This window comes from Peromyscus eremicus, chromosome 8a (genome assembly GCF_949786415.1).
Source record: "Peromyscus eremicus chromosome 8a, PerEre_H2_v1, whole genome shotgun sequence".
NCBI classification, from domain to species: Eukaryota; Metazoa; Chordata; class Mammalia; order Rodentia; family Cricetidae; genus Peromyscus; species Peromyscus eremicus.
The window spans coordinates 102,260,077-102,281,300 of NC_081423.1; the positions used below are offsets into that span (position 1 = coordinate 102,260,077).

General features: G+C 50.6%; 1 protein-coding gene across 6 annotated transcripts in view; it reads right to left on the bottom strand.

Annotated features, from left to right (window-relative positions):
* The window catches only part of Slc38a10 (solute carrier family 38 member 10), a 52,915-nt gene that overhangs the window by 1,863 nt on the left and 29,828 nt on the right, over positions 1-21,224 (bottom strand). For 3 of the 6 annotated variants that reach the window (XM_059272264.1, XM_059272267.1, XM_059272268.1), the window contains 5 exons: positions 11,231-11,387; positions 5,155-5,322; positions 4,417-4,890; positions 3,762-3,866; positions 230-406 (listed from right to left, as the gene is read on the bottom strand). In XM_059272264.1, the coding sequence (XP_059128247.1) occupies positions 230-406; positions 3,762-3,866; positions 4,417-4,890; positions 5,155-5,322; positions 11,231-11,387 (1,081 nt within the window). Of the gene's footprint in view, positions 1-229; positions 407-3,761; positions 3,887-4,416; positions 4,891-5,154; positions 5,323-11,230; positions 11,388-21,224 lie in introns of those variants that run through there. The other 3 variants (XM_059272265.1, XM_059272270.1, XM_059272269.1) reach the window with 3 other exon arrangements.

The following is a 21,224-nucleotide window of genomic DNA, read 5'->3' on the forward strand; positions in this document are numbered from 1 at the left end:
ATTCAGGCAGCTCACAACTGTCTTGTAACTCCAGATCTAGGGGCTCTGACATCCTCTTCTAGCCTACACACACACATACATAATAAAACTACATAAATAAATCTAGAAATAAATAAAAAAGATCACTCATCAAGACCACAACTCTCCTTCCACACTTCCTGCCACCAAGCCTCAGCTCTAGCCCCAGGCCTGGCCTGTCTGGCCGTCTGCTCCCCGGGACTCTACCTACCAGGCTTAGCCTTGTCCTCCTCGTCCTCCTGCCGCTGCTGCCGGATCTCCTTGTGCTGCTCCTCGATCACAGCCAGCAGCTTCTCCTGCTGGTCCAGGAGGCGCTTCTGCTGCACCTGCTGCTCTTTGATCACCTGCAGCAGCACGGCATGGTCCAGCATCTCCGCCCTCCCAGCTTCTGGGGGGACACACACAATCAGATGGACTCCAGATAGGGTTGCCAGAAACCCGCCGGACCGATGGCCTTGTAAGGCACACAGTGACCCGTGGGGGAACTGGCCCTGCCATGCCCACATCAGCACCACTGTCTGCATCACCTCGGTCCCACTGGCACAGCAGTGAAGCACTGAGCTAAGGCTAGAGGCATAAGCCCTAATCAGGATGAGCCTCCAGGGCAGCCTTCCCGGCCAGCAACAGTGCCGCCCGCTTCTACTCTTACCTCAGGGGTTCAGACACACTGGCAGATGCAAGCTCCCTGTCTGTTGCTGGCTGAAAGTGCACGTGCAGACAAAAATTAAGAAGGAATGTACCAAAAAGTTACAGGTTCTCTGAGCTGGGTGATTCTCCCCTACTACCTCACATAGTTGTTCTAGGACTAACACAAGGGAAAATAAAACCTAAAAGCTAATTTTTTTAAAAGTGTTAATATTTTAAGAAGATTTCTTCCGAGATGAAGAGAATCTTAAAAACAAAAGAAGTCTTCAAGTGGAGCATGCGAACCTATCGCTGTGGCCCAGACACTTAGTGGCAGCCTCAGGAAAGAAGGGAGCTCCAGGTCAGCAGGGGTGAGATCGGGGAGTTAAGACACAGAACAGACAGGGAAGACGAAGGCCGCCTATGCTATGTGCCATCCACGTGACAATGGTGGGTATGGCCCAGTCTCGCCCCAGCTGCTGCTGATGGCCACCAACAAGTGCAGCAGGGGCTGGCTGGCCTTTCACTACAAGCACCTCAGCACTGGGCCAGTTATCCACAGCAAGCAGCTAAGGCAGGTTAATTTTCACAAGTCATCCATTGTAAAACTGGGCATCTTTAGAAGATGGTGGATGAAGGACCAGGTGTCAGGGCATAAAAACATCTTGTGTGGGGAGAACGGAGCACACCTTTAATAAAAACGTCTTGTGTGGGGAGAACGGAGCACACCTTTAATAAAAACGTCTTGTGTAGGGAGAACGGAGCACACCTTTAATAAAAACGTCTTGTGTGGGGAGAACGGAGCACACCTTTGATCCTAGCACACAAGAGATAGAGGCAAGCAGGATCTCTGTGAGCCAGCCAGGGCCACATAGCTCCCAGCTGCAGGGCAGGGCACACACTCACAGGCTCCGCACCAGTAACTAGCTGAAGCAGTTCATGGTCAGCGTCCTTTTAGGAGCAGTGACGAATGCCCATGAACACCTCTAGGGTCTCCCCAAAGCCCTCAGTAGCTAATGCAAGGAAAGAAAGGCAAGTCGAACGGTGGTGAGGATACTGGGGCCCACCATGAGGAGAACAGAGTTGACCAACAGGACAGTGCTATCCCTTTTGCCGATATCTAAGGTTCAGACACTGGCTTGGGAAGGAAAGGCCTCCTTTCTTCTCCCTTCACATGAAAAAGCTCAAAGCAGTCTCCCCAACAGGCCACACCTCACCCTGACTGCATGATCATACCAGTTATATAAAGACAAAGTTACACACGTTGCTGGCACTTCCCAACCACTAAAGCAAGGTTCTGAAAGAGCAGACCCCATGTCTCATGTACTCCTTAGTGGACTAGCTGAGTTGGTTCTGGGAGACAAAGAACGGTACCATGTCCAGCTGGAAGCCCCATGTGGCAAAGGTGAGACACCATAGGGACTGGCTTTTCCCAGCCAGAACCTGCCAGGACCAGATGGGATGGAAACCCCCACACTAGACACAGTGAGATACATGGATGCAAGCCACACACAGCATCAGCAGGTACATGCAGCCCCAACCCTGTCTCTAGCTCAGGTGGTACCTTAAGTTACTTATAGACACCATTTGGCTGTCCTCTGAGGACAAGGCCACAGGGGCTGAGAAGAAGTAAAGTTGAAAGAAGAGGGAGCTGGAGTGTCAGAGATGCCACCTGGGGGCTGTGCTGCATCTGGAAGGGTACCACTTCCTCGAGACTGACACATATTCATGCAGGACCCTCACAAGTGGAGTATGCCACCTAGGTGCTGTTCCCACACTGTCAGAACCTCCACACACATGCTTCCCTTGCAACACAGTCCTGAGCCATACCTGCTACTAGCTTTTTAATCTCAGCTGTCCATCCCATTGAGAGGCATATGGAAGAGAGGCACAATAGGGAATAATGAAAAGTCTCTTCTTCAGAAAGAAAAAGAACAAAGAATCAAACATGTTTAAGTGACAGATTACAGAAACTGCAACCAACAAATACAGTCAGACTAAAACCAGAGAGAAAAACAGCAAGCGTGGGGGGTTTACCAAGCCACTTGTAAGCTCCAGTGAGGCAGAGGGAGGGAGCCTGTGAGCTCTGCCTCCCAGGCCCACACTGACGGTCAGCCTGGAACATCGCCATCTCAGCTGCAGCTGCTGGGCAGCTGCTGGAGTCTGGCCTGCAGCGCCAAGTGAGAAGCAAACCCTGGATCTTTTCACACCCATTGCGAGGTAGGGTATGAACACTCAAGGCAGGCCCGGTTCAGAGATGGCCTGGGCAGTACAGAGAGTTTGATCCAGGAGAGCCACGCAGCCAACTGCCTGCTCCTCACGCCAGACCATGGGTCAGACTTCAGGTGGGCTTTGTCACTGGAGGGCTCCTGGGAGGGCCACCACCACCACCTTCCCTGTACACTAAATACTATGGGATCAACCATAAAAAGTCAAAATGAACACGGAAGTTTAGAGAACTCCGGGCAAGTCAGCCACAGTGAACTTCAGATGCCAGAGCAGGCCTTTACTTGAGGACACAGGGCATGCTGCTGACCACCAACGCTGCCCCAGCCCACTAATGCACAGTTCTACCTAAGGCACAGCTTTCAGATGAGTCTTCACACCTGGTGTCCTAAGGCCTCACCCCCAGCTGGCTTTACACACCCTGAGTTGGGGAAATAGCAGCATATATGCTTTAAGATGAAATAAAAATGGTAATCAAAAACCACATAAAACAAGCCAGGCGGCGGTGGCGCACACCTTTAATCCCAGCACTCGGGAGGCAGAGGCAGGCGGATCTCTGTGAGTTCAAGGCCAGCCTGGGATACAGAGCTAGTCCAGGACAGGCTCCAAAGCTACAGAGAAACCCTGACTTGAAAAAAACAAAACAAAAAACAAACAAACAAACAAAAGCCATGTAACTACGCGACACTTTTTAAGGGGAAAAAGGGAGATAAAAACGGTCCTGGAGAGGTGCCAGAGGAAAGCTACTGGTGGGAAATAGCCGGGGGTCACTGAAGGTGCTTCCTTGGCATAAAAACCAAGGAACAGGAATTGTGGAGCAGGAGGGATCCAGGAGCACCCACCCCACCCCACCTCACTCTGGGGCTCCTTCTGAGGGTCGGAGGCAGCCTCACCTTCCAGCTTGCTCCCTGCCTGGTCTCCACCTGGCTGCTCGGCCTTCTCCTGCTCCTTCTCCGCTGCAGCCTCTGGCCTGTGTGCAGGGAGGCCCGCCTTCCCACCTGCACACAGGGAGACTCAGCTGGTTTGTGGAAAGTCAGAAAGTCAGGGGTGGGGTGAGGGGCTGGCAGAGGTTCCCTGAAGTGACTCCATAGCTAGCCCCCATCCCCCAGCACAGTTTATATTCAACCTGATGATTACTAGGGAAGTAATAAAAAAATATTTAACAATCTCACAAGCCGATGGCAGTGAGCCAATGTTAACTACCTTCACCAATTAAAATGCAAGCACCGTCCTAACCAGCTCTTAGACGGGCACTTAACAATGTGTTACCTGTCAAGCGTTCCTGCACTGTCCCCCGTGTGCGCCCAGACACACGAGAACAGCATGGCACCTGACATTTAGTGGTCTGGCAAACAACTGTGTGACAGATATTACAGAAGCTGTCAGGCCACCAGGCTCTTCTTTACTCCACCAGCTGCTGAAGGGGCTACGACACCCACATGCTAATCTTGTGAAATGAGAGCTGGGGACTGAGGACGACTAATGGGTTCCTGCAGCACCTACCAAGGGAGCTTCCTCTGAGAAAATCTCCAGGAGGCTGACACTCACCAATGTTGCTCTCCAGGTCACTCTCCACAGGCTTCTGTGGGACCCCTGCAGCCTTCTGCACAGCCTGGACACCTTCACCAGCCACCAGAGCATTCTGCTCCACAGAGAGCCTGGACTGGGGGACCGGATGCAGATCCCTATTGTCTGCTCTGGAATCGTCCTTCCTGGGCTGGACAGGTGGCTGGCCATTTGCTTCTGGAACTTTCTGGGGATGGTCATCTTCCCCCATTGCCAGGACTTGCTCAGGTCTTTTCCCTTCTTCTTCTCCTCTCTCAGGTTCCTGCTTTTCCTTCTCTGACTCAGGTGGAGGTGGTGCCACCTGCCCCCTGTCCCCAGGGTCCCCTTCATCTGTGAGCCTGGGAGGTGGCTTTTTCTCTTCTGGCCCTTCTTGGTCTTGACCTTCATCCACCACCACTTTGTCATGAGGAATGGGAGGCTCATGGCGGTGGGCCTCGCCCACAGGGACAGCAATACCTGGAAGGACACAAGGACAGGCTGAGATCAGGCTTAAGAGAGGTCCCACTTTAGCCTCCTAGGGAACTGGTCTCGGGCTCCCAAGAGTGTGACATGGGCCACTGCCTCAGATCCCTCCACAGCTATCTGAGGACTGGCAGGATTCCTAGAATGTTAACACTACAAGGGGGACAGCAGTGGGCAGTTGTCTGGGCTGAGGGAAGACACGCAGGCCACACAGGGCTGCTGAAGCCTTTCTCTGTCAAGGCAGCTAGCGCCACTTACCTTGAGCAGGGCGGTCCAGCTGTGCAGCTTCCTGCTTCTCCTCAGGGGTCTCCCCTCCAGGCACATCTACAGGACCCTTAATCTGGGCCTGCTCCAGTACCTCTTTGTCCTCTGGCAGCTTTGGCTTCTCCCGACTATCCTCAGCAACAACCACAACGGGATCCTGGACTGCAAGCACAGCACAGTGAGCCTCTAGCAACCAGTACAGACTGGGTCATCCTCCTAAGATCAGAACCACATATCAAAGCCGAATGGCAGAGTGGGGGTGAGTTTCTTCCTGTCCAATCATTATTACCAGCTAAGGAGCACAGAAAACATTCTTTCATTCATAATATAAAAAAATGTCAAAATTCAATTTATAGCTATAGGCAGATGACCACGCTATGTAATACTGTCCATAACCACCAGGTGGCAGTATGAGCACACAGCCAATGCCTGTCCCTTGGGTCTCCCAACAGGCACCAAACTGCCTGCCCTACTGCCTAGACCTTTAAGGAAGAGTACACTGGATGTGGTTGGGCAGGCCTGCCAACCTCTTGCTGTTGGTGGGGAAATGCACACCACAGGCGAGAACAAAAGGAGAGGCCACCAGCATCACCCTTCACACACCCACACATGCATGGGATCCATGCTCCATCAAGAACAGTAGTGTCACAGAACTGGAGAACACTAGCTTCGTAGACTACCTTTGAGAGCTGGGGATGGGGATCTAGCACAGTTGGTAGCATGCATAGGCCCCGGTCAGGGCTCAGGCTCAGCAGGGCATAAACTAGGGACAGTATCATCTTAGTACTTTGGAGGTAGATTCAGGAACATTATAAATTCAAGGTCATCCTCAGCTATATAGAGTTAGAGGCCAGCCTGGGCTACGTGAGATCCTATTTCAAAAAAAAAACAAAAAACAAAAACAAAAACAAAAAAAAAAAAAACAAGCTGGCAGTAATGGCGCACGCCTTTAATCCCAACACTCGACAGGCAGAGGCAGGTGGATTTCTGTGAGTTCAAGGCTGGCCTGGTCTACAGAGCGAGTTATAGGACAGCCAAGGCTACACAGAGTAACCTATTCTAGAAAAACAAACAGAAACAAGGAGATGCTGCTGGCCTCTAAGTTGTTTAGCACATCCAGCTCCAGACAACATGGGGCCCAATTGTACACAGTTCTGAGGTTCTGCTTCCCCAAACTCAACTGTCAGTTTGGCCATACAAGGCTGATTAACGCAGGTGGCTTTCCTCATTGTCCTCTTCCAAGGGAGGTGATCCTACCACATCACTATTCTGATGGGCCATTATGTGATACCCTGCCCCTGCCAAACACCACCCCCGACAGTCTTCATCACATGGTAACTCCCTGGTACAAGAAAGATGCACCCATACATCAGGAGGGAGAAAGAAATAGAAGCTCCCTGTCCAAATCACAGTCCACTCTGAGTGGTGTCTTCTTCATTTTCAGGTGAGGGGGTGGCCTGCCGCTCACTGTCTGGAGCCCTGGGGGAAGTACCAGGGTATAAGTGACCATGCAGGTATGGGGTGGCCCTGAAGCTCCTCTGGGAGGCCTCCCAGGAACGCCATATCTGCCTGTAGTCTAGAACAGAAACTGGATGGGCAAGGAGAGGCTGTCGAGGTTTTCTAGACCACACTACTAGCGGATGGGCCCCGCCAGCAGCAGGCATGGCTTCTCCACGACGGAACCAGACCTTTCATCATGGATGGATACTGACAATGCCCTCAGCCACAACAAAACAAACTTTCAAAGCTGGCAGCTCTGAGGAGCAAGAACACCCCCCCTCCCCCAACCCCACCCCAGCAATCTGCTTCCAATTTCAAGGCAACCACAGGGTGGAAACAGGAAACAGTGCAGTGGTGACTGGCTCACCTGCCCCATAGGCCAATTGACAATCAAAAAGTGAAGGCCTAGTATGGCTCCAAGGAAGCACACCAATGCTTCCTGTCCACCAATGCAATACCCTGTCCACCACAGACCCCTCACACAGTCTACAGGCTATCCCCATAGTCACCAGGCCTGCTAATAGCACTAGTAACTGGAGCCAGCAAAGATCTCCTATGGTAGCTACTTGCTGCCACATTCCAGCCAGGTCCTGGGCTCCTCCTACACACAGGAATGGACCAATGAGGTGACAAGTCATGTGCTCACCTGCTGCAGTACTTCCCTAGGGGTCAGACAGGAGTCTTGCCTCATAGATAGCAGATAACAGCTTCATCAAGAGTGTCCTTCATTCAGTGAGAAGAGGGCCCAAAGGCCTGCCTCACGAGGCCTGCCTCACGAGGCCTGCCTCACGAGGCCTGCCTCATGAAGCAAGGCCTGCTGCGGGCTGTAAGCTCTCCCCTTGTCGTCCCCCTCCCTGTCCTCCTGCCCTCTTGGAGACAACCTCTACCAGTCCACCTGACTGCCTGGCTTGAGGCTGCTTCCATCTCTCAGGGCAACCAGGGGCTGGAGAGCAGGCTCTGCATCCCAGTGCAGCTCTGCTGGCCTCACCTGTTCTCCCTGGACGTCTTGTTGTCGGCAGAGATGGGAATGTTCACCCCTGGATGCTGGCATCCACCCCAGAGGCTAGAACACTGTGTCCTATGGATGAGCCCCTGGTGGTGCAAGAGCAGCCCCACCTTTAGGGGCTCAGCGACCAGGGTTCCTGAAGAAGTAAGAGAAATGGCCTAACACTTCTCTGAAAGCCAGACCCTGCTCCAGGGAGCTTCTGCTTTGTTCTCCAGGCTTCAGTGAGGAAAATGTCACTTGCTGAGGTCTGACTTACAGCCCAATCTTCTGGGCTTAGCTGGATGGCTCCATAGCTCACCTTTCCAAATATGGCTCACACCATAAGCTCCTGGGAGCTGGAGGGCTGGGCTGATGGCCGGGACCAGCACTGTGGAGCCTTGGCATCAGCAAGAAGTCTCCCCTGTTCTTCATTGCTGGCTCTTCCTCAAACTGGTGTGTGTGGTGGGTGGCAAGGGAGAGCCAGCACTGTGCCTCTCGAGCAGCACCACAGCCCTAGACACTTGGATTTGACACAGGCCAGCAGCTACCCAAGGGGAGTCCTTCTAATCCAGCAGGTCCCATGAGTACCATCACCTCAGAGGAAGCTAGCGAAATGAGCCCATTGATGTCTCCTGGCACACCAGTAGAAAAACTGAACAAGATCATAGCAAGATGGTGGTGCAAGCCTTTAATCCCAGCACTTGGGAGGCAGAGGCAGGCGGATCTCTGTGAGTTCAAGGCCATCCTGGTCTACAGAGTGAGATCCAGGACTGCCAGGGCTACACAGAGAAACCCTGTTTAAAAAAAAAAAAAAAAAAAAAAAAAAAGATTATCGTAGAAGCAAGGAGCAGGCGACACAAAGAATTTTTAAAACCTCATCACAGCACAAGGGAGAGGTGACAGGACCCCCTTGTCAAGGAGTCAGCCAAGGAGAAGGGCACATACAGTGGCAGGGTCTTTCCAGGACACATCTTGATACTATCAAAGGTGCTGGGGCCTCTGTCACCTCCACAAGAAGAGTGGCCAAGACAGGCAGCAACAGAAACCGTGGAAGGTCCCAGAGAGGGAGTGACGACAAGACAGAGGGGAGGTCTACCCACAGGAGGACTCCTCAAGTCACCGATGCCTGGCACCCATAGCACCCCATGGCTGTACAGCATGCCCCCCTAACTTCGACTTCCCACTAACCAGTACTGCCCCCATGCTGCAGGAGAAAGGGGACCGGGGTATGGACTTGAGCTGTGCTGCCCCATGGTGCACGAGGTGGGTGGGCAAGAGGAAGAAAGGAAGCAACCAGGGTGCAGCAGGAAAGGAGCCGCAACACCACAAAATCCAAATCCATCCCCAGGACCATCCAGGGAACAATCAGGCACAGAGATAAATGGCCTAATTAGACTTTTTTAATGGATAATTGTCTTCTTAGCTTTCACAGGGACTCGGCCAGGCTCACCAAAGGCCCACAAGACCAAGCATGGGGCCCCAGGCTGCACCTGATGGTCACATGTGCCATGTGACGGTATGACACAGTCACAGCACATGCTGGGCTCTCACCAGAGCAAGCAGATTCTGTCTGTGACCCCACAAGATCAAAGAGACCAATTAACGAGGCTCTCCTACCCTGATGGTGCAGCTGGCAGGACAGTCAGAGAAGCCCTTAGCCCTAGCCCTGCCCAAATGAGGCAAGCCCTCAATTAAGAGAGGCTGGGTGGGTAGAAAACAGAACTAGCTAAAAACAGACGGCATGTGGTTCTGAGAGGAGCATGTGTGTTGTTATAGCCTCGTGAAGAAATGGAAACCAGATGTGGCCTTGGAGAGCACAGGTGAGGAGCAGGCGGCCTGTACGTGCTGTAGAGACGGGACACAGCTGCTGGCTATGACTTGAGGCTCCACACATAGGAGCCTGAGTGTGGACTGAAGAGAAACTCATTACTGCCCTAGTGACTGCACAGAGTTCTGCTGGGGTGACCTCAAAGTGCACAGGGTCATGATGTCCTTGCTACCCACAGCAGGGCACCACATTCACCTCAGCTCACCAGACACCACCCTCACCACCACACACCTCTTCCCTTTCATGCTGCCACTCTCATGTCAACATCTGTTCTCGGCCTGGCGGCATGGGCAGCGGCATCAGACTGGCTCTTCTGGAAGGAACTGTCCATTAGCTAGGATGGGCATACATGGGCACCTCCTTCCTCAAGCAGACTTCTTTTCAGTCCAAATTACCCAATCTACTGCCACCTAAGACATGGCCCCTGCAGCTTCTCAACACTCCATCTTCAACCTCTGAGAACCCAGCTGTGCCCAGGGTCCCCAGTGACCTTATCTGTCCTTCGCCTCTGGATTCCTGGGAGCTGGGAAAGGAGGACTCTTCTCTGCCTTTGCCAATCCAAGAAGACAGAGGACAGCATCAGCAGCTACTTCCAAGCCCTGGGCTGAATGAAGAGGGCAGCCCAGGAGAGCACTTTAGGGCAGCTACCAAGGTGATGGCACTGGATGTGGAGCCCTGACAGAGATGACAGAAATCCGAGGACCTCTGTATCAAAGGTGCTAAGAGCTCCCAGCAAGTGCATCAGGTTGTGCCCTTTTCTTCTGTACACTACAGGCAATGTCTCCAGGATAAGTGACTGGCCAGCACCTACACAACAGCCCAAACTTGGCCAGGGAGGATGGGGCTCTTCCCTACCCATGCCTCCCCAGAGCCAGAGCTAGTCAGACGTTTCATAAATCTAGACCCAAACCTCACTGACTTAGTCTAATGTATGACACCCCACCACTGCCAGAGACAGAAGCCCAGGATTACTGTTATCCAAGACAGCACCCACCACAATGCCCAGACCAGCTGCTACTCACAGCTACTAGGCAGGCCTGGGGCCTCAGCCTGATGGCTAACGTGAGCTCTGTGTTGCCCTTACAGCTATACCTGGGAAGGCCTGGGGGTACATCAACCACCTCAAACAGACATACACAGAGAATGACACTCTGAAAACACACATCCTGTACCCCATCCCATCCACCCACCGCCCCACCCCGTGGCACGGCCACAGATGGGAGTAATGGAACACCACAGACTCTTGCTGAGGTAGCCTGCCACTGTGTGATGAACTTGTAATTCTGCCAAGAGTGAAAAACATAAAACAGCAAACAACGCTGAGATAGACTAGCTGGTTTGTCAAGGGGAACACTGGCTCAAATTTACATCCTCAAAAAAAACCCCAAAAAACAAAACAAAAAAAAAAACCAGATGTGGGCAAAACACCCATAAATTTACATACCTTTTAGAGTCCACAATGGCCAGGCATGGAGAGCTGAGCCCAAGCTGGCACTGTGCCATCCCCCATGTCACCTGCAGAGAGGTGGCAGCACACTGGCCAGCCTCCATGTAGACAGCACACCTTCACGGAATGGAGTTGGTGGGGCCCAAGGCTAGAACCCCCCACTAGCTCCGTCACTCACAGGACAGAGGCAAAATCCTTGAAGCAGAAATGAGGGGTTTCTTGAAAAGCACTTCCCGTGACCCTGAGTTGATGCTGTGGACACTCACACCAGGAAAGTTCAGGGGATTTAGGGTGGGGTCTGTGTATATACCTGACAGCCGGGCAGACTCCACTTTCACCCCGCCCTCGGCATCTCCTCGGCGGCCACTTCGAGCTTCTTGTGTCAAGTCCAGAGGGGCTTCTTCGCTCACAGACAGGGTAGTGAGTGTGCTGACCACCAGGACGCCCAGGCCGACCCAGAGCACCACCTGGACCAAAGACCCCAAGACAGGAGGAATGATGACAGGCCCTGTAGCCAGCTGTAAGCTATGGAGACTGAAGCTTCCTCTCTTTTTCTTCTTCTGACACAGTCCAGGCTAGCCTCAAACTCACAATCTTCCTGCCTCAGCCTCCTGAGTGTTAGCGTTAGTTGTGTACCACAAGGCCAGGCTGAGGTCAAGTTTCTCGACTACTGTGGCAAGAGAAACAAGAACTCGCAGTGACCCCTGTGCATACCATTATTTAGGTGCATGCCCCACACGACCCCAAAGAGTAGAGCTGTGCAGGGGATTTGGGTCACAGACTGGATAGGCTGCCACCAAGTGACCCACAGCAATGCCAAATAATGGCTGGGCACATCCGAGCTGGCAAGGCAGGATGCCCTGCTGGGCTGCACAGGAATTCAGGGCCTCACCTTTCATCTGAGGTGGGGGTGATCATTGGCAACCCAGAGCTTCACTCGACCTGCTGCTGACTTTCCTGGGGCCTTTTCCTCCTTAAGGGCCCTACAAGTGATGATAAATTCTGTGGTACTACAACCCCTCATCATACCACCAGATACTGCGGGAATCACCTCTCCACTGTGCGTCTGGGATGATCCCAGTACAGGTGCTGCTATTTCTGACTCGGCTGGCCTCCTCAAGTTTCCTGAGAGGCAGTAGTTCCTGGTTCCACAGTTCTGTGACAGGAAACAGCGAGGTGGCCTCTTGCCTGGCCAGAGGACCTTTATTGGTTCCCTGCCTTGATGTCTAAGAGCCAAAACTCAAAAAGCTTTTCTGAATGGCTTCTGACTTGTAATATTTACTTATCCATGTATGTGTGAGTGTCTATACATGCCTGGTACCTGCAGAAGACAAGAAGGTACCAAATAGCTCTGGACTGAAGTTACAAGCAATTATGAGCCACCAGGGAATGGAACGTGGGTCCTCTCTAAGAGCAGTAAGTATTTTTAACCACTGAACCATCTCTCCAGTCCTGGCCTACTCTTTAAAAACAAATAAATAAAAATAAGAAGCTGGGTGGTGGCGGCGGCAGCGCAAGCCTTTAATCCCAGCACTCAGGAGGTGGAGCCAGGTGGATCTCTGTGAATTTGAGGCCAGCCTGGTCTACAGAGCAAGTTCAGGACAGCCAGGCTGTCAGAAAAAACCTTGTCTTGAAAAAAACAAACAAACAAACAAAAGAAAAAAATCAGCACCAAACAGCTGAGAGATGTTCCCAGGTCCATCCAGTACCAGAGGGAGAAAGAACTACCACTCTCAAGTTTGAGAAAAAGCCCATCTATGGCCAGATACCTCAGCAGGCTGGAGCCTGGTGTACCTCATGACTGTGTGGGGCTCTTTAGGAAGCCCTGGCTCTTCTGGCAGGAACCATGGCTACCTAGTGTGCCAAGTGGGGATGCTGTCTTATCTGTGTCCCCTTAAGTCAGTACATCCGTCCTACGGGACTTGGGCTCAGGGCCCCTGGCCCCCATCACACCCTAAACTCCTTTCTTAAGCTCTTTGGAGACCCAGTCCTGAAATTCAGCACACTAATCCTTCTCCACGAAGGAGAGATTTAGAGGACAATGCTTATGGGGGTGGCATACTAAAACAGGTATGGTCACAGTCTCCAGGGGCATCTGCTCCCCAAAAGGCAGTGGTGAAGGCTAGCACAACTGAGGAGGACTTCCCCTGCTGTGCCCTCATGGCCTGTCCCGTATCAAGGTTCCTGTCCCCTAGCACCACCATGGTAAAGAACAGAAACCTGGCACTGGACACAAAGGCTAGAGGATCCGGATGGAAGTTGAAATCAACCCCTGAAGGAAGCTAGAGAGGCTTTACATCATGGTCGCAGGCCCAGATAAGTCTTTCTCAGTGTGGGCACTAACTCTTGCAGGGTAGCAGAGCCAGCCTCCCAGGCCACTTTCTGGCCCGGCTCAATGCATTCTGTATCTCTCCAGCTGGTGGCAGACATGACCTTTCCCAGAAGCCACAGAAAAGCCACTTCTCCCTAAATGCACTTCCCACCCATCAGTGGAGAAGGCCTTGGAGAGTGCTGAGTGGGCTGGGAGACAAAGGGCTGCTGCTCCATCGTGGAAACAGAGCTCGCTGATGAGCAGAGAGCCCAGGGGACACTGACAGGCCCTGGTGTTCTGTTCCTAGGGGCCCAGTAAAGTAGGCTCTCCTAAATGCTCTGGACCAAAGATAAAGACATTTGTTGGTCATTTTATGTCAGTTATTTTCAATGGGGATTATCATTTACCAGTTCCATGGAGACTGACAAGGAATGGCAACACCTCATCCGTGACTTTGAATGATTTATTTCAACCTTCAGCTTTTTGAGCTTAACAACAACAACAACAACAACAAAAATCACCCAGAAACATAACTCTGCTGATGCTGGGAGACAAGCTTCCTGAAAAACTCCCATTAAAGGCCAGGTATGGTGGGGCACACCTTTAATCCCATCACTTGGGAGGCAGAGGTAGATGGACCTCTGTGAGTTTGAGGCCAGCCTGGTCTACACAGTGAGTTCTAGGGCAGCCAGGGTTACGCAGAGAAACCTTGTCTCAAAAACAAAATCAAAAGAAAAATCCCCATTATGGTCTGCCTTGGAAAACGAGTTTCCATTACAAAGTTCTCAAGACAGAGTGGAGCTGACAAGAGGTCTCCAAGCCCCACTTGCCCTGAACTTCCTGAGCACAGGTGGGAAAGCCAGCTCAGACCAGACAGGCACACTGACAGTAAGGAGCAAGTTCTGGTCAACTTACACGGGGACCTGTACAGTAAAGGACAAGTGTGTATTCCAACAAAATCTATGGGACCCAGAAAACAGACTCAGCTCCACCTGGTGCTTGAGGGACCTCTTACCGCAAGGTACCCCCAATTTCCACTCTGGTAACAGATGCTGGCTCCTGTACCCCAGAGCACAGGCCATCAGGATGCACAATCAAATTGTTTCTTGAGACTGGGGAAAGAGTTCTGCATGCTGTAAGGATGTCTGCTGGAGACCACATACACACTGATACACCACGCGGCAAGCTGTTGGCTCTGTGGGCACTGGCCTCTGTCTGTGCAACTGCCAGCCAGGCCTGCCTCACCCACAGTCCTGCACCCACCCCCTCTGAAGCAGCAGTAAGACCCCAGGTGAGAGCGCTAGAGCTACTCAGCTTGAGAGAGTCGAGGGAACCAGGCTAACGCCTGAGACTGTCTTCTCACCTGTGTGACAGCCTGAGCAGGGAGTGTACCTATCAGCAAACACCTATTCTGTCAGAGCCACAGCCAGAGCAGAACAGACCCAAACAGCACTCAGTGCTGCTGACCACAGGCATGAGGCTTGAGGCTCCATTAGTGAATGCAACCAAGTGGGAACTAACTTCCTGGGGTAGTGTGGGAGGCCAGGGGTCCCAGACTCTCCCAGAGCTGTACTAGGTTGAAGGTCGGTATTCCGACTGCCGACCATGTGCAGTGTAGTGGTAGCAGCTCCTTTGGAGTTCTGAGCAAGGGAGTCCAGCCCTGTCTTCTAACAGTCAGCTGCAAGGAAGGCCAGAAAGTCAGGGAGGGGTATCCATCCCAGGGTAGCCTCAGGCTCAGGGAGAAGACCAGCACGGCCTCAGAGTCAGGCTAGCTCCCAGCACTGTGCCACAGCTTCCTGCAGCGGAAGAGCTACTTTTGAAGCAGGGATCTTGGTCGATAAGCAGGATCCGGTGTGCCAGACATCTGATTTCAGAGTACCCTGCTGACTACAATTCTGGCATCGATCCATCTTAATGTAGTCCAGAGCCAGCCAGGAGAAAAGACACAAATCCACCCCCTACAGTTCAGCTCAGGCTTGGGAAATACAGGGGGTCTGACCAAGGCCACAGTTCACAAACATCCTATAGCTCCTCCCCCTAGCTACCCGAGGCTGTGGCTCCACAAGGGGCCCTGACCCCTAACACAGTAGAGTCCGGACAGGCAGAGAATGCACCTTTCTGTTCTCGATAAAGAATTTCAGAGACAGAACAGACACCCGAGGCCAGGCTCCAGCTACTCTGCCGTCAAGCACCTTGCCAGGGCAGACAGTGTGTGTATCGAGGCTCCCCCAGGCAGACTCATTCTGGCTGGCTACAGGACAAAAGCTGACCTGCTGGTAGCTCACTGCTATACATGCAGGTGTGCACCACTCACACTTGCCCAAGATCCGCTGCTTCCCGGAAGGGGCCAGCAGGCCGTCTACATGCTGCTGCTCCCTGTGGGGCCTTTCTTGCTAGAGGAATCCATCCTTCTTGAAAGGTTCCTTGGGGCTCCAGCACTCCCTGCTGGCTTCATGGCCGAAGAGGATGAGGCCACCCAGCCTCATTCAGGATTAGAGACTAAACATGTTGTCCACTAGAGACACTGCCATGCTTTCTAACTATTCTTACTTCAGCCACCTTCACACCAGATGCCCAGCAGGCATGGACTCCTTTTCTGGCTCTTTGTGAGGTCCCTGAGCAGAGAGCAAACCAAGCACCAGCCAAATGCTCAGTTGAGCTGAGGAGCTGACTCAGCTTGTCCTTTCTGGAGGAGCAGCTAGAGTTCCTGGGACAGGGCCCGGCTCCCAGAATGTGTTCTTCACAGTACAGAAGCTACAACATGCCCTAGCCTGGTTGAGAAGGGTATAAAGGTTGTGTGGTGGGTTCATGGCAGTATCTTCCTACCTCAGTCAGAAAGCAGTTCAAACGTTTATGATCCTAAGAAACAGTTAACCAGGCCCAGATCAAGCCTTGGTGTGATGCAGTGTGTTTGCATCTGTAGCCCATCAAGCTGTGGCCATGCTTGCTCATTCTTATACATGAACTCGAAAGGCTAGCCAACAGAGGCAGTCCCAGCTGAGCAAAGACCAACACCAAATTGCCGACTCCGACCACAGGCACCATGACAACAGGCACACAATGGCGTACACGACAAAAGAAACGGAAATGTAGCGATGGGAAAGAAGGAAGTGAACCAAGAGATCCAGGGAAGGCTCCATGAGGCGAACAGGAAAACATTACTACAGGAAACCCATAACCTCCCTGCACACAGACAGCTACAGTCAGCATGCCAACGCAACAGACCCGCACAGAAGCCACATCCAGAGACCTGAGTGACAGCTGAGTCATCAAAGCACGGCCACCTGCTGAATAGGAAGCTCATAATGTGACTGGAGAAGAGCTACTATACAGGCACACACACTCTGTTTTTTTAAAAAATTTATTTATTTACTATGTAAACAGTGTTCTGCCTGCATGTATGCCTGTATGCCAGAAGAGGGCACCAGATCTCATTACAGATGGTTGTGAACCTCCATATGGTTGCTGGGAATTGAACTCAGGACTTCTGGAAGAGCAGCCAGTGCTCTTAACCACTGAGCCACCTCTCCAGCCCCCAGGCACACATTCTTTTTTTTTTTTTTTTTTTTTAAAGATTTTATTTATTTATTAGGTTTACAGCATGTATGACTGCAGGTCAGAAGAGGGCGCCAGATCTCGTTACAGATGGTTGTGAGCCACCATGTGGTTGCTGGGAATTGAACTCAGGACCTCTGGAAGAGCAGTCAGTGCTCTTAACCTCTGAGCCATCTCTCCAGCCCCAGGCACACATTCTTACGCTCATCTGTACTATTAATGAATTCCAACGAGAACAAAAACAAAAGGGAAATTTACGTTTCTTAGATTCAATGATTCAAAAATTTATTCATAAAATAAATCAAACAGCATCCAGAACATTATTAATGAGAACAATGAGGAAGGTGGAGAATTTAATGTTAAAGAGCCAAGCATGGGGGCGACCACCTTTAATCCCAGCACTTAGGAGGCAGAAACAGGCAGATCTCTGTGAATTCAAGGCTAGCCTGGTCGACATAGTGAGATCCAGACCAGCCAGGGTTCCACAATAAAACCCTATCTCAGAAGAAAGAGAAGGAGGCTGGGTTAGGCAATGAATAACAGATCAAAATGCAGAAAGTAGGGCCAGAGACATGGCTCAGCTGGTGGACATCTTGTCTAGCATGCATGGAGCCTTGGGTTCAGTCTCTAGCACTGTATGAACAAGGCATGAGAGTACACACCTGGGAGACAAAAGCAGGAAGATCTGAGGTTCGAGGTTATCTCTGGTTACACAGAAAGTTTGAGGTCAGCCTGGGATATATAAGACCCTGTCTCAAAAACCAGAATATAAAAAACAAAAACGCAGCAAGTGTTAGGATGCCATAGTGATAAAAACAGTACAGAAGGAAGAGACCAACCAGCAAACTAATGTAAGTACCAACCAGGGCTACAGAGATGGCTCAGCGGTTAGGAGCGCTGGCTGCTCTTCCAGGGGACCTGGGTTTAGTTCCCTGCACCCACATGGCAGCTCACAGCTGTCTGTAACACCAGTTCTAGAGGATCTGACACCCTCACACAGACACACATGCAGCAAAACAACAACGCACGCAAAAATAAATATTTTTTAAAAATTCCCAATTAAATCTATACACTAAGAATTTATTATACGACACAAAGATCTTTCTGTGAGCCACCCATGTGGGTGCTGGGAATCAGGGAACCAGACTCAGGTCCTCTGGAAGAGAAGTAATACTTTTTTTTTTCTTTTGAGACATGGTTTCTCTGTGTAGCCCTGGCTATCCCAGAACTCGCTCTGTAGACCAGGCTGGCCTCAAACCCAGATTCACCTGCCCCTGCCTCCCAAGTGCTGGGATTAAAGGCATGCACCACCGCACCCAGCTGAGAAGTAAATACATTGAACTAACTCCCTCGCTCCAAGAAAGTCTTTCTTAATTTTTAGATTTTTAAATTTTATGTATGAGGGCTTTGCCTTCATATATGTGCACCATGTGCACCATATATATGCACATGCCTATGCCCTCTGAGGTCAGGTTACAGATGTTATGAACCACCATGCAGGTGCTGGGTCATCTGCAAGAGCCAAGAATCCTCTTAATTGCTGGACCAACTCTCCAGCCGCGAGAAAGCCTTTCTAACTAGGATTCTCTCCCACCCCATCCTACCCAAAACACATGATGGGGTTAAAAACTAGGACTTGACAAACTAGGAAAATCATTTGCAATCCAACAAGCAATGGGCTAATCTCCTTAACCTCACTACCAAATTGCTACATCCATCTAGAGCAGAAAAGCTGGTGTCACACTGGTTTTCCCAGATGAAAACACTAGGGTAGGCCAGTTGAAGACATGGGCAAACACTCAAGGAAAAGCCAGACTTACTGCCCAGGACACTGAGTCAGTCGAGCCAGACAGCACAGTCCACAGTCTAGACTCTAGAGTGACTCATCAGTGGGTACTAAGAACTAGGAGCATGGGCTCCAGCGGCCACAGCCTAAAGAAAGGAACAGAACCCCACAGAAGTATGCTGCTCCTATGTAACCCATTCTTCTGAGGTACAAGCCAGCAGAGGGCAGAGCATGTAGGGAACAGAGTAACTACAAGATGAAAGCTAAGTGAGAATTAGCAGCATGTCCTAGGAATGAGGGCAGACTGAATCCATGTTTACCCCAGCTAGCTACAGCCCCTGCCCATGCTTTCATTGGGCACACCAGGAGTTACACCACTCAGAACTTCCATAGTTTCTTATTAAAGACCATGACTGACAAATACCAAGCATGCCAGCAAACAGGACGAAAGGACAGAAAACCAAGGACCAAAAATGGAACCTCAATCAGAATTGAGGGCAGCCGCTCCTAGACTTACAACGGGGTTATATCTTGATAAACCTAACATAACTTGAAACTACCTAAAGCTGGAAATAGTAGCTAATGCCCTTGGGGTGACCATCTATCTGCCTTAGTTTCTTTTCTGTTGCTGGGATAAGATACCCTGACAATAGCAACTGAAGGGAGAAGGTTTATTCAGGCTCACAGTTCCCAGGTACAGTCCACCAGAACAAGAAAGGCGTGTGGTAAGGGCTTGAGGCAACTGGTCAACTGCACTCTGGGGCAGGGAGCAGAATGAGATCAATGTTCTTGCTCGGCTCACTTTCTCCCTTCTATGCAGTCCAGTACCCCAACCCAGGGATGGTCCTGGCCCACTACTGGAATGAGTATTTATTTCCACTTGATTGGGAATGAAGATAATCCCCCACAAGCATGTACAGAGGCTAACCTAATCTAAATAACCCACCGTGTGTGTGTGTGTGTGTGTGTGTGTGTGTGTGTGTGTGTGTGTGTGTACATGCGCCTGGAGGCTTGTCTCCCAGGTGATTACAGGTGCTGTCAAGTTGACAACACTAACCATCACGCCATCCCTAGACTTGAGTGTCACTGACTTCTCTGGTAGTGGGCTAGAAGGGAGCTGCAGCTTGCCATTGTTGCCCAATGCTGTTGTGGGATGTTTGATCACAGCGTTGGGATATAAAAGAAAAAAATGGGGATGAGGGATGAAAAGAAAGAAAAGAGGGGATATAGAAATGACAGGATAAAAGGATAGATTATTGAATCTACCAAAAAGCAACTACCAGTCTCAAATATTTTACATTGGTATGGATTTTTATATATTGATACAAGTTTAAGGTTATTCTTATTATACTATATATATATATATGTTTCCATGTATATCTTGTTTAAGGTATTACATCTATGCACCTCATTTAAAATTATGAAGTTCTAGCCCTTGAAAGCTACCATTACAAACTATTTAGGATAATTAAGAAATGAAGGTTAGTAGTTAGTCTTCTATAACAATCAAACTTGTAGTCATGTTAGGTATGTTTTCAAGGTTAAACAGATACATTTTAGATGGATAGGTGGTCTTCAAACACTTCCGAGATCTACAGAATGTGGCATTTAAAAAGTTTTAATAACATAGGCATTTTAAGACAATGGATACATCTGCTCCTGGCGGCACCAATCTACTTCAAAGAAGATGATGGCCATTGAAGAACCTCCATATGGAGTTTGCTTTCATTGTGACAAAGTCAGCCACTGGGCAAAGACACTGCCCTTGCCTCGACTGCTGACATTTGCTGTCCAAATTGGACAAGAGGACACAAAGGAAGTCGACTACCAAACTTTGCCAAGAGAAGGCAGGCCAGTCCTTCACAATCCTGCTTCACAGAAAAGTCTGTCAGATATTCTAGGCCTGCCTGTAGGCTGAAGATGGATGCCCAATGTTGCAGAGGAACCTTGGGGTGACTGTCCAAGCAACCAGCTGTCTCTGTCATTTTTAAAGTTTTGGAAGTTGCTTGCTCTGCACTTCCTGTTTACTTAGGTAATATTTTAATCCTTCTCAGGTCTCTGATGGGGTTGAAGACTAGATAGTTATAGTTTTACCATTTTCTTTATTACCAAATTCAAAAAAAGAAACTCACAAAAGAGATGTAAATAAAGTTCATAAAATTAAGAGACAAAAACCTTAAGTTGTTTATCTAAGAAAATGTTTTAAGGTCTAAAAGGATATTTCTAGGTTAGTAATACAAGTTATGATAGAAAACACGTCTGCCCTTGCACACCAGAGCACGAGTAGGAAGAACATATGGAGGTCGCTGGCCACTCTGCTTCTTGTGGCTGTGACAAAGCACCAGACAAAAGCAGCTAAGGACAGAGGAGTCATCAAGGCTCTGGGTGGAAGGCAGTCCACCATGGCAGAGGCATGGAGGCAGGATGTGAGGCAGCTGGTCACACTGCATCTGCAGTCAGGAAGCAGATAGATGAGTCCTGACGCTGAACTCATTCACCCCTCCCTAGTCAGTCCCAGACCCCAGGCAACAGATGGCGGGAAGAGCGGCTCTTCCCACATCAATTCAGTCTCATCCAGGCTTGTGTCCTGAGTGAGTGATCCTGTTGACAATCAACTGAGTCATCTCAGAGACACCCACGCCCACACCCAAA